The following is a 22,379-nucleotide window of genomic DNA, read 5'->3' as shown; positions in this document are numbered from 1 at the left end:
CGCGGGCGGGAGCGCCTGGCGGCGGAGCTGGGAGCCGCCGCCGGGACGCAGGGCCGGCGGGCCGGGAGCAGAGCCTCACGGGTAAGGCACAAGCGAGGCGCGATCGAATCCCCCGAACCGGCCGGGGTTCCCGGGGCGAGGGTCCTCGGCGCCGCTGCCGGGGGAAGCTCGCGGGTTCGGGGGCGCGCACGGTGTACCCCGGAGGCCTAGGGGTGGATGGGAGTTTCGTCGCGTCTGGGCCGCGTATCTCTCTTCGTTCTGCTCCCCCCGCCGCACCCCCTCCCCTGCTTCCCTGGGACCTTGGGGCTCGCGGGCCCCACAGAGTCCCTCCCCTCCCGGGGACCCACCGGTCCGAGCCCCCGAAGGCTCAGAGCAGGAATTTGCTCCCACCTCCTCCCAGTAATCCAAAAGGTGGGAGGAAAGCTGCCTATTGGAGCTGATTCACACTGAAGTGTGAGTGACTGATAGATCCTTGGCCCTGGGAGTCTCCGAGACTTATTTGGGGAAACAGTGAATGTCAGAGAGGATGGTAGAGTAGATGGGAGAATTCAGCGTTGGGGACTGTTTCCTGCATGCCAGCGCAGTCCCTTCTAGGAGCGCAGCATTTTCCTGCGGCTCCTGGCCTCTGGCTTCCCCTGGTGAGGTGGTGCTGACTGTGACTTCCTCTGAGAGGGTTGACGGGGACTGAGTCCTGCTGCCCTGTGTCAGCCTGGGGCCTGTGCTCTCTGCCACCCTTGGTGACCTCGAGCGCCTCACGTCTCCCTTCTGTGTCTCCATTTGTTCGTCTGTGCCTGTGGGCTGGTGGTCCTTCAGTAGGCCCGCCCTCAGAGGTGGCTCTGGCCTAGGACGAGGGCTCTGTGTGGCACTGTTGGGGTGCCTGTGCACATGACAGACGTGTGATCCTGCTTATGAGGCGTCAGCCAGTCCCCGGCGCAAAGGGGTGCAGAAAACGTTACTTGCAGTGACAACTATGATGATGACGGTGACATGTGCAGTCTTTCTTCTCAGTAGTTGGGGGGCTGAGGGGGCGTGGTGGATCCTGGAGTGGGAACAGGATCCTGGGTTTGCGTCCAGCTCAGCTCCTGGGGAGTCAGCCCCCTGTCCTGTCCATGCCACGCTCTGCAAAAGCAGAGGAGGGGGCCGGGCCCCATCACCTGCTGGAACTCCTACAACTGTGTCTTTTGCCCAGGATGCCCCCGCAGGGACCCTTGGAATCAGGGCTCCATTCCCGGTGGAACAGGGGGCTGGGGTGGTGGCTCTGAACCATAAAGACTGTCAAGCTCCCCTTCCCGGCCTCCCCACCCCTGTTTCTTGGTTCTGTGTCCCACACTGGAGCACACCCAGTGGGACAGGCCCCAGTGGGCAGAGGGAGCAGGCAGAAGGGCAGGTAGATGGCCCAGGCCAGTCCCTGTCAGCTGTCTGGGAAGAGGGTGCTGACTGGGCCCTGGCCCTGTGGTCCCTCCGGCCTACAGAGTCAGGAAAGAGCCCCCCAAGGAGACGGGCCTAGGAGAGAGAGAAGGTGGGTGGTGGGATGCCAATCTGTTTTGTCCCTTTGTGCTCACGTGGACAGAGGGAAGTGAGGTGCTGAGTTAGCACCTCACGTGCCTCCCTGCCCCCATGGATGCTCGCTCACAGGCAGCCCTGCAGATGGGAAGCCTGAGAGAGCACAGACAGACAAGGTGGCCCAGCTTGGTCACAGGTGGCGGGGTCCTGGGTTTGAACGTGGCCGTCTCGATTCATCAGCTGTGTGATCTCGTCCGGGAGATCATTGCTGAGGCCCGGTTTCCTCATCTGTAAGCCGCGGCAGTGAGCCTCTCCATCTAATGACTGGTGCTGTGTGTCCGAGGGGCTGGCAGTGGCACGTGGTTGGTGTTCAGTGACCATGAGCCACCGGAGGTGGGGTCCAGGCTGGACAGCAGGCACAGCTGGACCACTTCTGCTTAGGAGCAGGTGTGGGGCCCGGCATGGAGAGGCTCCGCCTGGGTCTCCTGGCAAAGGCCCGAATCTGTGAGGAGTGGCCAGGGCTGGGGAGCCACGCGGGTCCCCCTGGCTTCTGTCCTTAAGCTCTGTGGTGAGAAGCCCAGGGTCAGTGACTGGCAAACTAGTAGGTGGCCTCAGTAAGTCCCAGGCACATGCACACATGGTCCTTAAATGCCACGCAGTGCGGCCAGTCTGGGCAACCTGGCTGGGGGAGGTGGCCCGTGCAGACGGGCTTTGCAGTGGAAAGAGAGGGGGGCTGCTCTCTGAGCCATGGTGGACGGCCGTGGAGGCAGTGACAGACTGGGCCAAAGGCTGGCAGTGGGGGGGCAGACCAGTTTGACCAGAGTGGCCTGGTGTGTTCCACATATGGTGAGGGCACAAATGGGGCAACAAGTGAAAGGGCAGAGGGGCCTTGGCGGGGGCAGGGAGAGGACTCTCAGAATGCCCCCCAGGGCAGGCTGCCTCTCTCCACAAGGCCTCTGGATCTCTCCTGTGGCCCTAACCGGCCATTCTCAGGCTGGGGCGGGCCCCATGTGTGGACCACGTAAGTCCCAGAGGTGGTGGGGAGAACATTCTGGGCTCTTTGTAGCCTTCGGCAGGCAGGTGGGCAGACAGGACCACTTTCCTCACCGCCTCTGTGGGCCGTGCAGGGCAGGGTGGACAGGATGGGGCCAGAGGGATGGGAGTACCTCTCAACCACAGGCCGGGGACCTGAGCCTTCTGAGTGACACTGTGATACTTCTGGGCCCTCAGGGGAAAGAAGCCCCCAGTTCTGGCCCACACGGAGAAATCTGGCCTTGGGGGCCAGGTTCCAGCGCTGTACCTGATCGCCAGGGGCAATGCAAGTCAAATAAATGCCAACCTGAGCTGGGCTCTCATTGGGGAGGGGCCTCACTGTGTTTGAGGTGACTTCCAGCTCTGAGGCCACCTGAACGGTCAGCCCCTGCCCAGCCTGCCCCAGACTGTAGACGGCGCTGGAACCTGCTGGCAGGTCAGCGGTGTCCTTCACCCCGGCCCACGCAGGCTGGCCACGCTCGGTTCTAGCCGTCCTTGCCAGCTGGTCTCACGGGATGGGGTGGGTGTGCTTGGTTGCGGGAGGCGGTGTCCTGGGGATTTCAGCGGGGCCTGGGGAGCAGGGCACCCGTGTGGTATCCACACCTCTGGTCCTTGCAGCCACGTTCTGATTCCGAGAAGTGCCCTGTTTCCTTGTGAATCAGATGTTTATTGCACTGAGCCCAGGGTGGGGATGGCCTGCTGCCAAGCATGCCTGTTCCAGGCCACTGGGTGAGGTGTGGGTGCCTGCTGGAGCCTGTAGAGGGAGCGAGGTTCCCCGCCCCCCACCCCGAGTCTGAGAGTCTGAGGTGGTGGTGATGGTGTGTGCTCCCCGGAGGGCGAGGGCGGGGACTGAGCCAGCCCAGCAGGCTTCCCGGAGGGGGGGGCATTGGGGGGGATTCTCAGACCTAGCCAGGGTGGGGGTGGGGGGCTCCTCAGCTGGCAGAGGTGGGGGCGCTCCTCAGAGTTGGCAGGGGTTGGGTTGGGCTCCTCAGAGCTGGTGGAGGCAGGGGTGGGGGTGGGGATGAGGGGCTCCTCAGAGCTGGTGGAGGCAGGGGTGGGGGTGGGGGGCTCCTCAGAGCTGGGGGGGGGGGGGGGGGGGGGGGGGGGGGGGAGGCTCCTTCCCAGCACAGAGGCAACCTGCATCAGCTTCAGGTCTCAGTGACTCCCAGGACTTGGGTTCTCTCCGTGTGAAATAGGGTAAAACTAGTTCGAATTCCTGGTGTTTTGGGGAAAAGTAAATGAGATGCTGCCTAAGAGCCCTCATAGTGGGCATCTCAAGCCCCGTGAGGGGCCCCATCAAGGGTGCGCCCCCAGACTCCAGGCAGCTCCATTTTGAGGGTCTCCTCCAGCCTTGCCGAGGCGATGTGATCCAGCAGCCCTGTTCTGCAGTTGAAGGGCCATATGTCCTCACACCCTGGCTGCCCGTGAGGCCCCACCCATGCGCCGAGCCACACTAGGAGCCCAGCAAGGTGGGGGAAGGTCAGAGCTAGACCTTGGGGTCTGGAATGGTGGGATGGGGCCTTGGCTTGGTTCCCAGTCCCCCTGGGACTCTGCCTGGAAGCCTGGGCCCTTGCCCCCCTGCTCCAGCCCTTGTCTCCAGAGCAGAAGTGGACCCTTCCGAGCACTGCCACCCCCAGCCCTCTGCCCCCTGCATACGCTGCTGCTCTGTGCACCACGGCCTGGTCAGCGTGGGGGCCGGGAGTAGACAGGCCTGCAGGTGGAGGGCAAAACCTGCTGGCAGACACCAGCCCGGCCGCTCTGCCCCTCAGGAGCAGTTTAATGAAAGACATAAGTGTCTGTTTTGCCTGGTGCTTAGGGGTCCCTTTCTGGTCCGTAACTGGGTGCCTCCTCTGGGCCTCCTAGTCCCCTCTCTGGTCACTGTGTTCACTGAGAACTCGTAAAAGACAGGGTGCCCACATAGGCCTGGCCCAGAGGAGGGGAGGTTTCACCATGGAACATTCCAGAAACTCCCGAAGGCCTCGAGTGTCGCTGGGCTGGTGGCACCGGGTAGGGGTGGGGGGGCAGGGCAGGGCCAAGCCCTCTTTGGAGCTGGCTTGTTGCTACCTGCCTGCACTTAACTGTCTGCTCTGCCTCTGAGACCAGTGTGCAGCGTCATCCAGGAAGCCTCCGCTGCCGGGTTCGTGGAGTCGCCGATCAGATAATCACGGGTTGTTGCGCTGCGGCCTTGCCCAAAGGTTTCTGTCCTCATGCCGCCGACCCCTGCCCACCCCACCGGCCGCCCTGCCCCTGCTGTGGGTGCCAGATGCTCTCAGTGGCCCCAGCGGGTCAGATGGGGAGACTGAGGTGGGGTATCCTGCGCCCCCCTCCCAAATGGAAGACTTTCCTTTCTCTGTGGCTGTTCCTTCCTGAAGATGTGTGTCAGGGCCAGGATTGGGCCAGCCTGAGCTCCCCTGAACTGCAGGCCACGGTGAGAACCTGGTCTTTGGGGCCCCAGGAGCCAGTCCCCGAGGTGGAGTTGGCTGCGCAGCCAGCAGGAGAGCGATATGGAAGGACCCAGAAGCCCCACTGGACAGGCGTGAGGACCGCAGCCTTGTGTCGGAGCTGGAGGCAGGTGCAGTGGGACACTCAGCGCCTGCCTTGTCACCTGAAGATCATCCTTCCCTGATCCAGCTGCTTCCTTTCCTCCTATTTGGGGCCAGAAAGGGCCAAGCTGTTTGTGCTGGCTCCCTGGGTCCCCTGATGGCTGGTCAGGGTCAGTTGGGTGGGCAGAGGATGGAGCGGCTGTGTCTCCTACCCCTCAGCGGGGGATGGGAGGTGGCCTGCCAGGCCTCAGACCTGTAGGAATGCAGGGTGACTCCTGGTGCTGAGCGGGAGGCACGGTGACCAGCTGTGAGCTGGACGCAGCAGAGGGCCTCAGAGCCCCTGCAGTTGGTGTCAGGCCACCAAGGCCTCCTGGGTGACCCACCCTGCCCCTGTCAGAGCTGATGGTGCTTGGCGGTGACACTCAGGCCCTAGTGTCTGCTCCCTGCAGCCTACCCTACGTCGGGATCTTGCCTGTATTGTGCCCCCACCGGTCACCCTTCCTTCACATGGTCCTCCCGTCTCTCCAGTCCGGCTCAGGGAGGATATGCTCCTCTGGGGACCTTACATACCGACACTGCTGCCTGGTATGTGGCAGGGCTGGGACCCCCGACCCCAGTGCTGGCTCCTTGCCACAGCGAGCTACTTGGGAGGGGGGCGTGGGGGCAGGAGACTCTGGACCAACCCTCCTCCCAGCCCGGTTTGGTCCCAGGCCGTGGACTGCTGTTGTCGGAGGGCGATGCCCAGCCCTTAGGTCAGGGGCCTGTCTCTGGTCTGGTGCCCAGCTCTTAGGTCCTGGGGGCCTGGCCTCAGAAGGTCTGCCACCTGGGGCAGGGGCTCTCTGACAACAGTCTTCCCGTTTTCCTGCGACCACAACTGGAGGGTGAAGTGCTGTGGTTGGTGGTGGCCATGTTCATTGCGGGGCAGGAAGTTGCTAGGGAAGGAAGACGGTTGAGAAAGAGACCCTACTCCTGAGGGGATCTAGGAGGGGGGCCCTGCCCCAAACCCAAGCTTCCGGACAGCCAGGCAGGAGGCGGGGTTGGGGCAGCTGCTCAGGGGCCGGGGTCTTGGGAAGCGGGAGGAGGCTGTCCACTGCAAGCCCAAGCCAGCAGCGTCCATGTTGAGTCACACACCCCCTCAATGACCCGCACGGAGCCCCTGGGTGCCTGGCCTGGGAGTGGTCCTGGCCCTGCTAGTGGGCAGCACCCAAGAAAGTCACAGGAAGTGCCATGGGGGGCACCAACTATGGGGCCTCCTCAAAGCGGAGGCAGGAGGGGGACAAAAGGGGCCAGGCCAAGGGCCCGGTGGTGTGCTGGTGTGGAGGCTCTAAAGGAGAGGCCTGAGGCGGGCAGAGGGGGTGTAGAGGTCCGGCCCGAGGGCGTGGGAGGGTCTCTGGCAGAGGTTGGCCCAGGCGCGGTCCCCTTGTGGCAATGGCTGTGAGGCAGCTTCTGCAGAAATAGGGGGGCTGGAAGGGGAATCAGACGTGTAGGAGAGCTAGGTGTGTGGTGGGGAGAGGGGGTCAGCTGACCAGGGTCACCTTCTCCACTGCGGGGCCGTTGGGGCTGTGGGGAAGGCAGAGTCGGTAAGATGGGGTAGCACTGGGCCCTGGTGGTACTGAGTCTGCACCTCCCCCCACCCTCCCGTGTTGATGGGTGGTGTGACCCACGGCTGTCTCCCTGGAAAAGGGGAGGGTGTTCCTACAGTGCCCACCGAGCCGTCCCCCCTCGCCCCCACCCAGCAGGCTGCCCAGCCAGGAGGGGGCCTCAGGAGCCAGCATCTGAGAGCTTGGCTCCGGGCTCTGCTGGCCTCTGGAGCCTCAGTTAGACGTAGCATGAGGTGACAGCGGTGGCCCTCGAGCTGACAGATATCAGGGCTGGCCAGGCGGTTGCCGGTGGGGAGTCTGATGGCGCTCTCTGGGATTCCGGTGCAGGGGTAGGGTGAGGGGAGAGCAGGCAGATGGGCTGTGGGGCTCACACAGGTTGGGCTGTGGTGGCTGGGGGCCCTGGTCAGAGCTCTCTGTGCCTCAGGAAGGCCTAGCCTGGATCCCTGGGCAGCAGCGGGCTGAGCCCCCCTGCCAGCCCTGCACCAGGCTCTGAGAATCCTATGGGAACCACACTCTGGCCTGATTACGGGGCGTCAGGGGGTGTCTTGGGGTGTTCCGAGCTGGGGCTGAAGACCAGGCAGGAGCCTATGAAGCAGGGGTGGGCGGAGGTCAGGGAAGGGGTGCGAGGTGTGCACCATGGCTGAGCACCAGCTGGGTAAGGACCTCGAACTTGAGCCTGAGTGTGATCGCCTTTGAGAACGTCGAGAACCGAGACCCGCCTCTCAGTTGCAGCTCAGAGCCAGGAGTGGGGGTGGGCCCGGGGTACAGGATCTCCCAGGACACCTGGCCTTGGAAAGGGGACAGTGTGCAGGACAGCAGGGCGGCTGGATGGAGAACCCCCGCTCCAATGGAGGGCCAGACTGCTCGCAGCAGAGACTGAGGACTGGGCCCCTTTCCCGCCAACCTGGGCCCCCCGCCAGACCCTTTTCCTCACTGGGGCTCTGAACAACGGGGCAGTGTGCGGGCGCCTGGGAACTGTCTGGGCCCCGTGGGGGTCTGTGCTGAGGGGCAGGGGCTGGAGCCAGTGGCCGTGAGTCACCCCGCCCAGCGCCCAAGCCGGGTTCCCAGGCCGAGGAGGAACACACTGCTCTCAGTTCCTCCAATCGGGGGCTGACCTCCTCCCCCTTCCCTCTTCTGCCCCTCGGTCTGGCCTCTTCCTCTGTCCTCTCTCTGGCTCCCTCCGTCTGGGCCAATCTCTGTGTCTGTGTCCCTGTCTCTGTCCAGCCAGAGACCCAGGCCTGGGAGTGGCCACGACCTGCTCCCCCAGGCCCTGCCCGCTGTAGCCTGGGCAGGGGGCTGGCCTGTCACCTGGATGTTCCCCTTTCCTGGCCTGTGGGTGACCTCAGAAGGTCGGCAGTGAGAGGGCAGGACCCGGCCCCAGGTGTGAGACCTCCCAAGGCCAACGTAAAATGTACTGATGAATGAAATGTGACCAGAAGCAGAAGACAATGTAATACAATTTTAAAAACTCAGAAAGTAAAAATTAATCAATAGTGTCAAAGAAAAAATGGTTGAAAACAGCTTAAAAATGTTCTGTTGGGCATAAAAGGATAACAGTAAGTGGGTTAAAACAGAAGAAAGGTCTCATTCTAGAAGGCTGAAATGAGCAGAATGGGGAGGGATTTTACTGTGTAGACACCCCGCTCTGGGTTCTGGCCCGGAGCAGGGTCAGCAGGAGGCCAGAACCCCACTGGCAGATGGTGACCTGGGGTTTCTGGTGACTGAGGGGTCCAGGGAGGACCCCGTTTGGAAGCCATACCTCATGACCCTGGGCCCCGTGCTCTTTGTCCTGACGCAGCGGCCCTGACCGCTGACATGTTGTCAAGTGCTAAGGAGCACCGCGGTTTCCTGTGGTCCAAGGGAGGCTGCCGTGGCAGGAAAGATACTAACGAGATGGGTGCTGGGACAGATGGCGGAGTGACCAAGGCCACGACTGCTATAGGGTCAAGGCTGTGTCCCTGGCGGCCTAGCCCAAGATGCCGTGGCAAATAGCTGCCACTGTGGAGGCTCATGCAGCCGCTTGCCTTGGCCTGCGCTGCTGTCCTTACAGTGTGTCCGTGACAGCCGATCTCTGGTCTCTAACTCCAGCTCCCGTGAGGAGCAGTGGGGCCGGGCCTTCTGGCTGCCTCCTCTACCTGCATCCCGCCCTAGCATTGGTTTCATGGCCTTGGCGTCCCCGCTGTGCTCCCTCGTTGCCCCTTGCCCTGGTACTGAGATCTGGGCCGAGCCGGTGCCCTCTACCCTGAGGGGCCCTGAGACCCAGTGCGGGGGCAAGTGCCTGACTCAGAGTTCCGGTCAGCCATCTTCTTTGGTCCTCACGGTATCATTAGCAACAAGCCCATTTGGGGAATGAGGGAGTGAGGCTTAAGGTGTGAAATGACTTGCCCCAGGTCTCCCTGGGACCGGAGCCTAGGCCTGAAGGGGGTCCTGAGCTGGGGCCTCCCCTGGGGCGCAGGCTGGAATCTCATCCACACTCACCTGGGCTCGTGGCCCTGACAACAGCTCCGAAATAGGCCCTCTTGTCTGAAGAGGGTGCCCCTCCACTCCAACCCCAGGCCATTTGCACAAGTTGCCTCCTATCCAGGAGACCCCCCCATTGGTTTCTGTGCTTGGCTTCTTCATGTGGAAGATTGCTCCAAGGATGCTGGCTGATGTGTCACCATGTCTGGGTGGAATAGTGGTCACAAGGACATGAGTCATTAGTGGCTCCCTCCCCAGCAGATGGGATGGAGGGTGGGGCCGGCTTGGATCCTGGGGTGAAGGGTCTGGTGTTTGCCAGCAGGCAGCAGTGCACTGAATGCCTCCCTCTGCCCCAGTACCCGGAGAACCTGGGGCTTGGGCTAAAGCTCTGTTGGGCTAAGGACCGCCCCCCCCCCGCCCCCGCCCCCGCCCCCTGACAGGACTCCAGCCCAGCCCAGCCCAGTGGGGGATACTTCCTGCTCTCCCTTTTCTTAGCTACCCAGTGGGGTTGGGCTGTGGCTCTGGAGGGGCCGCTTTCTGACGGGGATACTGCTCCTGGGATGGCCTGCTCTCTCTTCATTGGCTCTCTGCTGGTGTGGACCTCTCCGTCCACACAGCCCGAGCACGCCCGGCCTCCGGCCTCCGTGGTCCTCACCCGCCTGAGCCCGCCAGCCCTCAGGAGACCCCGCAGGAGTTACCAAGTTCTCGCTGGAGACCACGAGACTTTGGCTTCTGCCTCTTGCCAGGCCTTGTCCTGGGGTGAGCAGCGCCCTCCCTGCCCTGCAGGGACTGACAGCGGCGAGCCAGGCTCAGGCTGAATGTCTCTTCATGGGGCTGTCCCTGGGCTTTGGACATGAGTTTAAAACAAGCAAACCCTGAGCCCACAAGGACAGGGTGGCATGCGCCAGCACGCCACATGGTCTGTCCCACCCCTGCCCGGAGCCCGCGGCCCGCCTCCCCTTGGCCTCTGGGCTGGTATGTTTTCCACCTGGGTGGGAGCCCCTCTCGGAGGCAACGCCAGGCCGTGCAGTGTGGGTGAGGTGGCTCTGGGCTCTGGGTCCCATGGGCGGCGCCGCCTGCCCAGCCTCCCTTTCCTCACTGGGACCACAGCCGAGTGTTTACCCTTGAGCAGCTGGGGACCATCCGGCCATGGGGCTGACGCACTGGCGCCGGGTGGACATCCCAGGCACTGGCCTGGCCTTCTGTAGCAAGAGGGGACTACAGGAAGGAAGGCATCTAGGCCTTTATGACCCCCCTGCATCAGCCTCAGCAAGTGGGGAGTTTGTCTCCATGGGATGTGTGTGTGGCCCAGGGGTCCCCGGGAGGGTCTGGTGGATGGTGGCCTCTGTCCCTGAGGAGGCCAGCCTGGGGCTGGTGGCAGGAACCAGGCCCTCTGTTGGGGAGGCAGGCCTCGAACCCAGCACCTGACCCGCCTTCTGGAGCCTTCTGCCGCCCAGTAGGATGGGTGCTCAGTGAGCGTGTGCTGAGCGAGCCGGTGTGGCGTGGCCTGGGAAGGCTGAGGGGGGGCAGGCTGGATTTTGGGAAGTCGTACTCCCTGTTGGTCCCTCATCTGGCCAGGGACCAGCTTCTCTCTGACCTCCGAGGAGACGTGTCTGTTTCTGGGCGTCCCGACAAAAAACCAGATCTCCTGTCCACCCTTGTTCCCTTGACCCCTGGAAGGTCAGCAGCAGTGCTGGGCAGCCTTGTCGGCCTAGGGCCTGGCTCACTAGGTGCTGCTTGGGGTGTGAGGGTGCCGGTCTGGCCCCACGTCTGCCTGTCAGTGATGGCCGCTGCCCTCGCTTTGTGGACGGGGACACAGGCTGGGGCGAGTCACTCTGGGGAGGGGCCAGGCCCTGCTTGGCGGGCGCCAAGGCCCCTGTTCTGGGCAAGAGGGGACTATAGGGAGGAAGACATCTTAGCCTTCATGACCTCCCTGCCTCGGCCTCAGCAAGTGGGGAGTTTGCCTTGTAGCCAAAGGCCCCCAGGGATGGGGAAGTGGGCGTGCTTGAGGCAAGGTGAATGGTTTGATTCAGCAAATGGGCGCCATGGGGAGTGAGGGGCACCCAGCCAGCCAGGGACGGGCTGCACAGAGTGCCCCGCGCCGCTTCAGGCCGGGCCGCTGTGGGAGGCGGACCCGGGGAGTGGCTGTCCCCTGGGGCCGATGCTGAGGGAGGGGCAGGTCGTCCCCAGACAGACCGAAAAGCTGAGGTGCGGGATGCGAAGGGAGGGGCCGACTCTCCTGGGAGCTGGGACAGGGCTCCTGCATGTAGCCGGCGTCCCCCCCCCCCCCCCCCCCCGATGCAGTTCCCAGCACTACGGGAATGTGGCTCAGAATGGGGCCGGCGGTGGCCAGGGAGACTGGCGTGTCAAGGGTCCAGACCCCGAGGGGCGCGATGGGAAGGTGCTGCCCAGCTCTGAGCAGGATGGCTTGAGAGCGCGCTCCCCCGACCCATCATGACCGCGGTGACGGTGCTGCCAATGGAGCCCCCGAGACCAGGCACCCTGGTGTCTCCCTGCCCACCGGCGTGCCAGATGGTCTTCGGGACAGCCCCACACCGAAGTGTCCACCCCATTCTTCAGATGAGGAAGCTGAGGCTCAGAGTGGGCCACCAGTTTAGGAGAGGGGGTTGAGCCAGGCCTGTCCCCAAGGAAGCCTGTGCAGTTGCCACCGTGCTGTCCTCACCTACCAAGGAGGCAGCCCTCGCATGGGGAGCCACAGGGGCAGGCAGCACCGAGCATCTCTTGGGGGTCGAACTTTGCGGCGAGGCTGACAGAGAGGCAGGCTGCCCCCACGGGCACAGGCCAGGAACTCGGGGCACACATCAGCGCTCTGGGACATTTTTTCTTAAGCAGTTAAAAGGCTCAGACTCGTCCGTGTTGGGATGAACTGAAGCATGAATCCTGAGCACTTCTGCTGGCCCTCGGTTTGAGGCAGGAGAGTGGCTCAGGCCAGTGACGATGCCAAACTCCCCCCAGACCGAGCCTGCCCACTGTGGCCCTTGTCCCTCACACGGGGACCTTGGCCCGGAGCTCCCACTGTCCTCCCTCCTGCCTGTGTGCTGCTTCTTCCTGGCCAGGCCCCAGCTTCCTCCTGGGGAGCCTGACCCTCTGGGAGGCTATGCTCTGTCCTGGGTATGAGCCTGGGGGCACCCCCAACCCCATGAGGGCCCCGGCTCTGCTCAGCCTGCTGCCCTGCTTGGGAATGTTTGCCGGAGGCAGAGACGCCAGGCCAGCGGGGAGGAAAGCTCCAGGGTGCTGTGTGGTTGGTGCGGCATCCAGGGATGTGTGGGCCTAGTGAGTCTTCTCTGGGGACAGAGCTGGCGGGCCAAGTGTCCAATAGTAAAAGCCCCACCCCCATCCCATCCTGGCCCTGAAGCCCAGGCCCCAGGGGGGCAGCCATGCATGTGGGCCTCTTTCTGCACTTCCCTTAATTTTCTCTCCCCTTGGACAAAGGAGTGGCTGGACGCTTCCTGCCTCTACCCTGGGCAGCCCCGAGACCCTGGGGACCTTCTTGACCCCAGCACGCTGCTGTCTTTCTGGGGACACTGGCAGGCTCCAATGCATCCACTTCATCTCTGTTTTGCAGTTGGCAATCTTGAATACCTGCTCGGTGCCCGGCTACCCCTCATCTCACAAAGGAGGGGTCCTGGGCCACGGATGGGCATTGGTGGCAGCCACACTGGATATCGGTTCTTGTTCAGGGTCAGATTAACTCTAAGGACGTTCTGGCTCTGAGAGACAGCCTAGGCAGGTGCTAGTTACAGTCATGTGAGGGGCATGGCCGTGTGTGTTGCCATGGCTCTGAACCCACCTGTCCATCTGTCCATCTGGGCCCTGCCATGGGGCACGGGGTTCAGCGGGCCCCAGGCCATCGGGGAGTGCTGGGGGTATCCGTGTGATACTCTGGTGTGTCAGGCTGTGCCACTGACCAGGAGACTTCCGAGGAGGGCCTGAGATACTAGATGGTTCTGTGTTTCAAAGGAGGAGGGAACACTTGTTGGATTTAGTTTGCAGGTAGAAGCAATTGCAGGTACTGGGAATGGGCCATGATTAATGGGCCCAGGGCAGGAAGCAGGAGGCAGGCCCCACATACTTGGCCAGGGACCCAGGCTGACCTCTGCTTCATGGTGGCAATGTGCTAGGGAGGGCCTGGCCAGGGGTGCCAACCAGAGGCAGGACGGGTGCCCAGCCAGCGTGGTGAGTCTGAGCTGGGTGTGGCATCCAGGCCCCTGCTTGGGGGGTAGGAGGTGGTGGGCTAGGCCCTTACTCTGTGCGCAGCCTGGGAGCCAACTCAGGTTTGCTCCATCCGGCTGGACACCCACGGAAGCGGGGCGCAGCGTGAAGGACCAGCCTCTCCCTGCAGGACATGCCTGGGCTTTAAGTGAAGTTGGTCCAGGGAAAAGACTTTGGAGAGTCCCTGTGTGTGATAGTGTCCTAAGGCTGTCCTAACCCAGTACCACACCCTGGGGGCTTAAAACAACAGACTTTTTTTTTAATTAAAAAAAATGTTTTATTATTTATTTTTTGAGAAAGAAAGACAGAGTGTGAGCACGGGAGGGGCAGAGAGAGAGGGAGACACAGAATCAGAAACAGGTTCTAGGCTCTGAGCCGACAGACAGCGCAGAACCCAATGTGGGGCTTGAACTCATGAACCATGAGATCATGACCTGAACCGAAGTCGGCCGCTTAACCAACTGAGCCGCCCAGGCGCCCCAGAACAACAGACATTTACTCTCTCAGAGTCCTGGAGGCCAGAAATCCAGAATCCGGGTGTCAGCATGGCCATGCTACCTCTGGAGACTCTAGAGGAGCATCCTGTCTCCCTTGCCTTTTCCAGCTCCTGGTGGCTACAGAAATCCTTGGCTTCTTTGGTTTAGGGCCGCATCACTCCAATCCGTGCCTCTGTCTTCATGCCATCTTCTTCTCTATGTCTTCTTTCTCTTATAAGGACACTTGTCATTGGCTTTAGGGCCCATCTGGCTAATCCAGGATGAGCTCCCTAACTATCTGAGCAAGGCCCCTTTTCAAATCAGGTCACATGCGTAGTTGCTGGGGACTAGGACTTAGACATTTCTCTTTGGGGCCCCCCACCTACACTGGGTGACTCTGGGCAGGCCCTGTCCTCTACATCACCCACTCCCTCTGCCCGGTACCACCCTTGTAGCCCTGCTCCTGAAGGTAGCATCTAGCATGGAGAGAAGAGTGAGGCTCAGAGAAGGGAGGGGGGTTGTGGCTGGGGGTCCTAGAGCTGGCTCTAGGTGGACCCAGGCCCTGCGGGAGAGGCTGATACAAAGCATCTTATTTTGAGAAGTTGACGTTTTCCCCATTGTGGGTGCCAGCCAGCCCTCCCTGGGCCCAGGCCCTCCCTGGAGCCCAGCAGGCCCTCCTCAGCACCTTTAGTGCCTGCGCTGCCCCTGAAGGTGGCAGGTGGGCACCAGGTCGGGCCCAGGGGCCCAGGGTGCCTGCAGGAGACCCGAGGCCGGGGTTCCCAGGGACACGTTTCCATTCCTCGCCCCTCCGTTCTCTGGCTGTCAGCCTGGCTGGTGCCAGCATCTCTGAATGACAGTGTCCTCATGGTCAGCACAGGTCATGATAGGACCGGCTGTGAGCACACGGGTGAGGCCGACTGCCCGGCTGCAGAGGTCACGCTGTGTGACGTGTTTGTCTTGCTCCTGGGCAGGCTGAAGACCCCAGGAACCCAGAGTGAAAGCTCCCCCTCTCTCTTTTTTTTCAGGCTGACCCTTGGCTCCTGCTGGCCCTGCTGGCTGACTCCCACCCACTCTGGTAAGTGCCCTACGTCTGGGGCGGTGGGGTGGTCCCCAAGCCTGGCACTTTGAGGCACCTGCTTGGGGGCAGGAGGAGGAGCTGCACCCAGGGCCGGGTGGGCTAGAGACCACAGCCGTGCTCCACGTGTCTCGCTGCTGGGATGCTGCGTGGGCTCAGCTCCGCGGCTCTCTCTAGCACACCGGAAACGGTCACGGAGCTGCAGTTATTGGAGAGCCCTCTGTTTTCAGAATATAAATGGCAGTGTTCTTCACTCTGAGGGTAGAGTGGCCTCAGGAGGTAGGAGGGCATATGGAGAAACTGAGGCCCAGAGAAGAGGGGCCTGCCAAGGTCACATAGCAGCCCAGGACTCCTGACGTCCACCTCCCAGAGGGAGACGAACGTTGGAGAAGGGGCCAACATGGGTCTGACCCATTCCCCTCATGGCCCTCTGGCCACTCTTACCTCTGCTGTGTTTAGGTGCTTGGGGGCCCTCAAGGGGCGCAAGGGCAAGGGGAAGCTCTGCTGCTGCCTGGACCTCAGGCCTCTTCACCTATCCTCTGTCTGTCCAGCGGGGGCGGGACATCCCAGGGAGTGTGGCTGGCTCCCGGTTCTCGCCCCCACGCCTATAGCCCAGCCTCCCTGGGCCTCGGTCACCTGTTGGCCCTGGATCCCTCCCCACCCTGGGACGTTGCCCTGAGCCCCTGTCCTGTCTTTGACTTCCTCACCTGAGCACCGCCCCCCATGCCTCCCCCAGGGCAAACTCCACCTACCTCTGTCAGATCCAGCCCCCTCCCGATCTAGCACCTGCTGGGCCACCTTCTCTTGACCTCATAGCCCCTTGAGGCTGAGGCCCCCACCCTGGCCCAGAACTGCCCTATTGGCTTGTCCTGGCTAGATCATGGCCCAGGGGCTCCTCACCTGCTATTTTATCTCAACCCTCAGCACCCATTTCACAGATGAAGAAACTAAGGCTCAGAGGTACTACGTAGATGTGAGGCCACACAGCTGGCACAGGACAGAGGTCAGCTGAGCGTCCAGCTGAGTCGTGCTCTGGGCCCTCTCTCTGCCCTGGGCAGGCTGCCGAGGGGAAGAAAGGGCAGAAACCCTCCTCCTAACCTTCCCCTTGCTACCATCTGTCTGTCTGTTGTGGCCAGCTTTCTACCAAAAGCACAGTCTGCCCTTGGCCACCAAAGGGCACTGAGGCTGGCCTAGACTTGGGGAGGCCAGGGTGCCCATCTGTGGACAGCTCAGACACCAAAGTCAAGGTCCACGTCCTTGAAGAGACAGCAGGTGGCCTGTGACCCCAGATAGGCCCCCAGGTAGCACGGGGGCTTGGGCAGAGGTCCGGGGCGGTGGATGCTGTGGGAGAGGTATGACCTTGAGGCCCAAGCTTAGGAGAGGAGGGCTTGGGGATGTGGGGGCTCAGCACTGAACAGCCTGGGCTTGAGTCTCTGCTCCCCAACTTTCTGGCTGTGGATCTGGGCAGGCGAGGAACCCTGCCTCTGTGGGGCAGCGTAGGGTCACATTCTGATGGGACCCGGGGCCAGAGGGGGCAGTGGCAGGAGCACGCTCTGATACTCAGCAAGCCTGGTGTTGAGATCAGTGATTGCCAGAGGCGGTGATCGGCTCTGTCACGGAGGCCATGCCCGGCTGGGGATGTGGGGGACGCCTGTGGTAGAGGGGGAGACAGGGTGGCAGGAAATGCCTGGGATGAGCTCGGAACCTGGTCTCTTGGTCCCTTGATGTCAAAGGGCAGAGAGGTGGACGTAGTGAACTCCCTGCGTTGGGTATAAGCATCTGCTCCTTGGGGCGGGGGGCTTCTGGGGCCAAGGGGATACAGTGTGACTGCCCAGGGCTGGGAAGGGGCTTTGGTGGCTTTCTGGAGAGAAGCCAAGTATGCAGAGGTGGCCATAGGAAGTGAGTGTCCGGCACCAGTGGGGGGCTTCCTCCTAGGGGACAAAGCTGGCCTTGCCCCGGGACCTGGAGAGCTGTGGTCTCTGCAGTAGGACATAGGGGCAGGGGTCGCTAAACCCCAGCAGGCCTAACAGCACTGACGGGTGCAGCCTTGGGCCTCGCTTGGGCCTTAGGACCCAGGAGGGTAGAAAGCAGGAAGTGCTGGCGAGCGGGGGCTGCCCAGGGACCCGGCAACAGGAAGTCTGGTGGGGAGGAAGCCCAGCGGCCACGGGCCCCAGATGCAGCGGGCGGCTGTCAGCAGGAGGCAGCTGTAGACACGGCTACTTGGGCAGTGCCCAGGACAATGCCGGGGCACCGGGCCTTCCCCGCCTGGGGGACATGGGCTGCAGGTCCGCCCTATGGCCCCTGAACCATATGGCCTCCCTGGGTCTCCGGACACCTGCCCCTAGGCCATCGACAGACAGGACGAGAACCATGTGCTGGGCCAGTGCTCTCAGGTCAGTGTGGCTGCCCTGGGACCCGGGGGTGTGGGAGGTGGCGTGGCCCTGAGCCTGTGGAACTGTTCCCAAGGCTGAGCCCTGGACCCCAGAGGCGATAGGCTGTGAAGAGAGCCCTGGGGAACCGGGATGGGCACAGTGGGGACCCCAAGAGGGAGTCTGCTGCTGGGACACTCTTCCCCCAACATAAGCTGCAGCCGGCAGGGAGGTGGGGGCCCGGGTTGGGGGGCGAGGGGGGCGCCTTCCCACCACGTATGCTGCGAGGTCCCATGTGCGCACACATTGAGTGAGTGTGTGAGTGTGGACGTGCGTGTGTGTGTGTGCACACGCGTGTGCACAGCTACTTGGGAGCCTGGCATGGAGCTGAGGGGCGGGGGGCTCTCCTCCTGAAGCCTGGGTCTTGTCCCTTCCCTCTGGCAGGGCTGCTTGCCGCCCCAACCCCGCAGAGGTGTTTGGTTTTGATTCTCTTGTGGAGAAAGATTCTGGGAAGAGAAAGGGGGAGGGGAACAGAAAGGGGAAAGGGGAAAACAGAGGGGCTGGAGGCTGGGTGTGCCGAGCTGCTCACCCACTGCCACCTAGCGCCTGCAGGGGGCCTGGCTGGGGGAGTGGCTGTGCCTGGAGATTCGCTGCGCCGCCACCACCACCGCTGTTTACTGGATGTGTAACTTCGGGCAGGTGACTCAGCCCCTCAGCCCCTCGGTGTCTTCATCGGTGGTGGCGTGGGGATGACGCTGGCCCACACGTCAGGGGGTGTTGGGATGATGATGTGGGCTGATCCTTGAGAAGCAGAGCCTGGCTAGTGGTGAGTGCCTGGGGCGCTTCTTCCAGCCTCCGGGTTCTAGTCTGTAACACGGGAATAAAGCCCTGAGCCCGTGGGACTTCAGGAACTGTCCAGAGAACTTGGCCCTGGACCCGTGCAGGCCTGGAGGGTGGTGATGATGATTCTGACAGCCTAGGGTGTGGGGGTCACCCACAAAGGGTCTGGCATGTGTGTGTATATACGAGTGAGTGAATGAGTGCGTGTGTGTGTATCAGTGTGAGTCTATACATGCGTGTATAAATACGTAGTGAGCTTGAGCGTGTGTGAGAATGAGTGCATGTCTAAGAATGAGTGTGTCAGTTGAGTGAGCATGTGCATATGAGTGTGTACGTGTGCATATATTTGTGTGAGTGGGCATACATCAGCATGCATAGGTGTCTGTGTGTGTACCTGTGTGTCTGTGTGGGTGTGAGTGTGTGGATGAATGCATTCAGGGACCTGGTCTCCTCTTCACTGGGGTGGGAGGTCCCACCCCCCCCCCCTTTCCGGGCAGACCCACCACTGACGGGAACCCATGACACTGTGGTCACACGAGGCCCCAGCCCTCTCACCACAGTCAGGGCAATGTCTGCAAGTGTCAGAGAGGAGAGCCCAGGAGCTCAGCCTCCAGGGCCCCTGCTCGGCTCCCCACAGGGGATTACACCCGCGCACACGCATGCGCACACACCAGTATGCACACTAACCTGCATGTGCACCATGCAGCTCACAGGCACAGCCGCCCGGGCTCACTGTCCATGGCACTCAAATGTGGGCCTGTGCGCGTGACCACAGCCCTCTGGGGCTCACAGCCCGTGGCAGAGGGAGCCCCAGAGCCTGTGCTTCGTGGAACTCCATGAGGACTGTCTGTGGGACAGAGCGGTTTGCATCCTCCAGCTCTGCCCCTAGCCCGCTCCTTGGTCACCTAGACGAATCTCTACTGTAAGAGAAGGTCAAGTGAGTTCAGGGGCGGAGACCAGGCATGTGCCTGAGGTGCCCGCCTTCCGAAGACCACAGGCCGTCTGGAAGGGCTCACGGAGCCCGGCAGCCACCAGCATGCTGGCCACTCTGACGCCCACCTTCGTGTGATCAGAATCCTGCCCCAGTCGGGCCCTCTGAGATACAGGGAACAGAGCCCCTCCCAGCATGGCTGGCTCCGTGGGTGGCCTCAGCACCCTCCTCTGTAGGGGACTCTGAGGACTTTCTGTGCTCACTTTTTCTTTAATACTTTTTTAATGTTTTATTTATTTTTGAGAGATAGAGAGACAGCATGAGCAGGGGAGGGGCAGAGAGAGAGGGAGACACAGAATCTGAAGACAGGCCCCAGGCTCTGAGCTGTCGGCACCGAGCCCAACACGGGGCTCAAACCCATGAACCGCGAGATCAAGACCTGAGCCAAAGCTGGACACTCAACTGACAGCCACCCAGGTGCCCCACTGTGCTCACTTTAAAAGCAGAGGACAGGCCTGGTGGGATTTGAACCCAGGCCTCCAGCACTGTCCCTGACAGCTCCCACCCAGGGTGGCTCCGTGGGTACCCCCAGCAGCACAGTGAGGGGTCCCTATGGGTGTGTCTGCCCCTGCAGAGGAAGGGACGGAGGCTTCCCACTGATGAGCCCGTGGAATGAGTGAGTGGAATTCAACCATCGGGGCGACCTCATGGACACTGAGGGAGGTAGCCAGGGGGGCAAGGTTGGCCAGGAGTATGGGTGTCTCTTGGCGGGGGGCTCCCCTCAATTTTCCCAGGCACCAGGGGAGCTGGAGTCTTTGAACTGGGCTGAAAGTCCCCAAAATCTGTGTGGTCACCACAGCCACCAGGCCCATCATGATCCTTTCCCTCAGCTACCATTTCCTTCCCTTTTTCTGCCCCAGCCCAGCCTGGCACTGGGTGCTGGTCAGGTGCCAGCCCCGCTCACCCACTGGTGCAGAGCGGGGCCAGGTGGGGTCGGAGGATTTGGGGGTCTTAGCGTGGTTTCCCCTTCGATTGTCCATCCCCTGGAGAGGAGCTGAGGATATTGGCATCTGTCCCTGCAGCGAGGACGTTCCTCGGGGAGGTGACGGTAGAGTACAACCTGATTCTGTCTCCACCCACCCTCCATACCCAGGTTAGTCAGCACCCACCTGAGAGACAGGCTGTGGCCAGGCAAGAGCGAGCCTCTCCCGGGCCTGCACCTGCCTGGCCACTGAGGTGGGCCCGAGTGCGGCTGCGTATGGCCCCAGCCCCTCCCCTCCAGTTCCCCACAGGCGAGGGGCCGGGAGGAGCGGTGGGATTTGCACATCCTCCCGCAGCACACACGCTGGTGTCCTTGCCGGCGGGGGAGGATGCAGTACACCAGGGTGGGGGTATAGTTTGGCATTCCATGCCTTGTACGCAACTGCAGTCCCCACTACCCACCAGGGCCAACATTCTATGCCTGCTTTGGGACTCCCTGGGTGCCCCCTCTGTGCTGGGCCTGTACTGGTGAAGATGGGGGACAGTGACAAGCTAGTGTGGTCAGTTTAGGTGGAGGGAAGGGTGTGCTAACCCCACAGAGGGACACAGGACCCCCTAGAGGTTGGGAAGACCATCTGAAAGAGGGAACGCTTGAGCTAATTCTCATTTTTGGATTGTTCATTGCTCGTCTATAGAAGTAGGGCTGGTTTTTGTGTTTTCCTCTTCTATCCTGCTAGCTCATTTATTGGTTCTAATAATTAGTGGGTTCTTTGGAATTTTCTGTATACATAACCATCTAATTTGTGAATAGTTTTACTTCTTCATTTCCAGTCTGGATACCTTTTATTACTTTTTCTTGCATAATTGCACTGGCTTGTACCTCTGTACAAGGTTGAGTAAAAGTGGCAAGAACAGGCGTCTTTGCCTTGTCCCTGCTCTTAGGGGAAAGGTGTAAGTCTTTTACTATTGAGTATGTTGTTGGCTGTGGATTTTTCGTAAACACCCTTTACCATGTGGAGGAAGTTTTCGCTTATTCCTGGTTTGTTGAGTGTTGTGCTTATCATGAAAAAAAAAGTCAATTTTTTTGTCAAATGCTTTTTCTGCGTGTGTTGAGATGACCATGCAGGTTTTGTCCTTTGATTGGTATGATTTATTACAATCATCGAATTGTAAGTGTTACCCTTGCATTCCCGTGGTAATTCCCACTGGGCTTGGTGTAGAATCCTTTTCACATGGTGCTCAATGCCATTTGCTAGTATTTTGGTGAGGCTTTCTGTATCTATAATCATAAGAGATGTTGATCTGTAGTTTTCTTGTGATGCCTTTGGCTTTGGTGTCAGAGTAATGCTGGCCTGATAGAGTGCGTTCCTTCCTCTCCTGTTTTGGGAGATGTTAATGAAGGATTGGTGTTCATTTGAACCAATTCTTGAGGGCTGTGTTTGTTCAGTGGAGGCAGTGGAAACAGTGTAGACTGCAGCCTGGAGGTGGTGCTTGGTGGTTTTGGGTCTTAGATTCAGGAGCCACAGGGTCTGGATGGCACAAGTGCATGGGAGGTGGAGGGCAGGGGGAGAGCCCTTGAGAAAGATCCGTGGGGGCTGGATCTGGAAAGACCAGGGGGCAGGAGGGAGGCCCTGGAGCTCTGGAACGAAGTGGTGATGGGAATGGCTTGTGTGGGTGGGGGAGAAGGTGATGGGGGTGCTGCAAGCAGGGGAGGGACCTGACACAAGTTGGTGGGGGCTGCCCAGACGGGGTGGAGGGGAGGAAGGGGAGGTGGTGGCCTTGAGGGCTGAGTGTACTGCCAGGGTAGGGATTGGCGAGGGCACCGTGAACGCGGCACATGGATGGGATGGAGCCTTTTGGTGGAGCGGGAAGGGGCACGAGGGCCAGCCTGAAGTGGAGGCCAGGAAAGCAGGCAGTGGCGTCTGGTGTGTAGCTGGGTGGGAGCAGGGCCGAAGCTGCCATCTACCTTCTGCCACGGCTGACCCAGGCCCCGGCAAGCTGTGTGCAGGCGGCAGGCAGAGGGGTAGATGCTTGGGGGGCCAGCAAGACCATCCCCACCTTTGGCCAGCCTGGGGGTCCCCTAGGAGAGGAGCCCACGTCTACCCAAGCAGTTGGGAGCTGCCAAAGACTGGACCTCTGACTCCTGCAGGGAATTCAGGGGTGGAGGCCCGTGGCATGGAGGTCCATGGCGGCAGATGCTAAAGCTACTTGCCCGAGAAGGGGGCAGGAGGACCCACAGACCCACCCTGGGCCCCAGTGCCTGCAAGCCACTCCAGCTTCAAGCCCACCGCAACCCTCGGAGACAGGGCGGCCCTCACCCGCCCCCCCCCCCCCC

The 22,379-nt window shown here is 61.5% G+C and overlaps 1 protein-coding gene across 3 annotated transcripts in view; it reads left to right on the top strand.

Annotated features, from left to right (window-relative positions):
• Positions 1-6: 6 nt before the first annotated feature.
• SH3BP2 (SH3 domain binding protein 2) overlaps positions 7-22,379 on the top strand; it is a 34,507-nt gene continuing 12,134 nt past the window's right edge. Inside the window, exons 1-3 of one of the 3 annotated variants that reach the window (XM_029949399.1) lie at positions 7-81; positions 14,874-14,923; positions 17,269-17,316. In XM_029949399.1, the coding sequence (XP_029805259.1) occupies positions 17,294-17,316 (23 nt within the window). In that variant the 5' untranslated portion in view covers positions 7-81; positions 14,874-14,923; positions 17,269-17,293. Of the gene's footprint in view, positions 82-14,873; positions 14,924-15,944; positions 17,317-22,379 lie in introns of those variants that run through there. The other 2 variants (XM_029949407.1, XM_029949390.1) reach the window with 2 other exon arrangements.

Source organism: Suricata suricatta, chromosome 1 (genome assembly GCF_006229205.1).
Source record: "Suricata suricatta isolate VVHF042 chromosome 1, meerkat_22Aug2017_6uvM2_HiC, whole genome shotgun sequence".
NCBI lineage: Eukaryota > Metazoa > Chordata > Mammalia > Carnivora > Herpestidae > Suricata > Suricata suricatta.
Note: the sequence above shows the minus strand (reverse complement) of the source record. Positions and strands in the feature narration are given on the sequence as shown.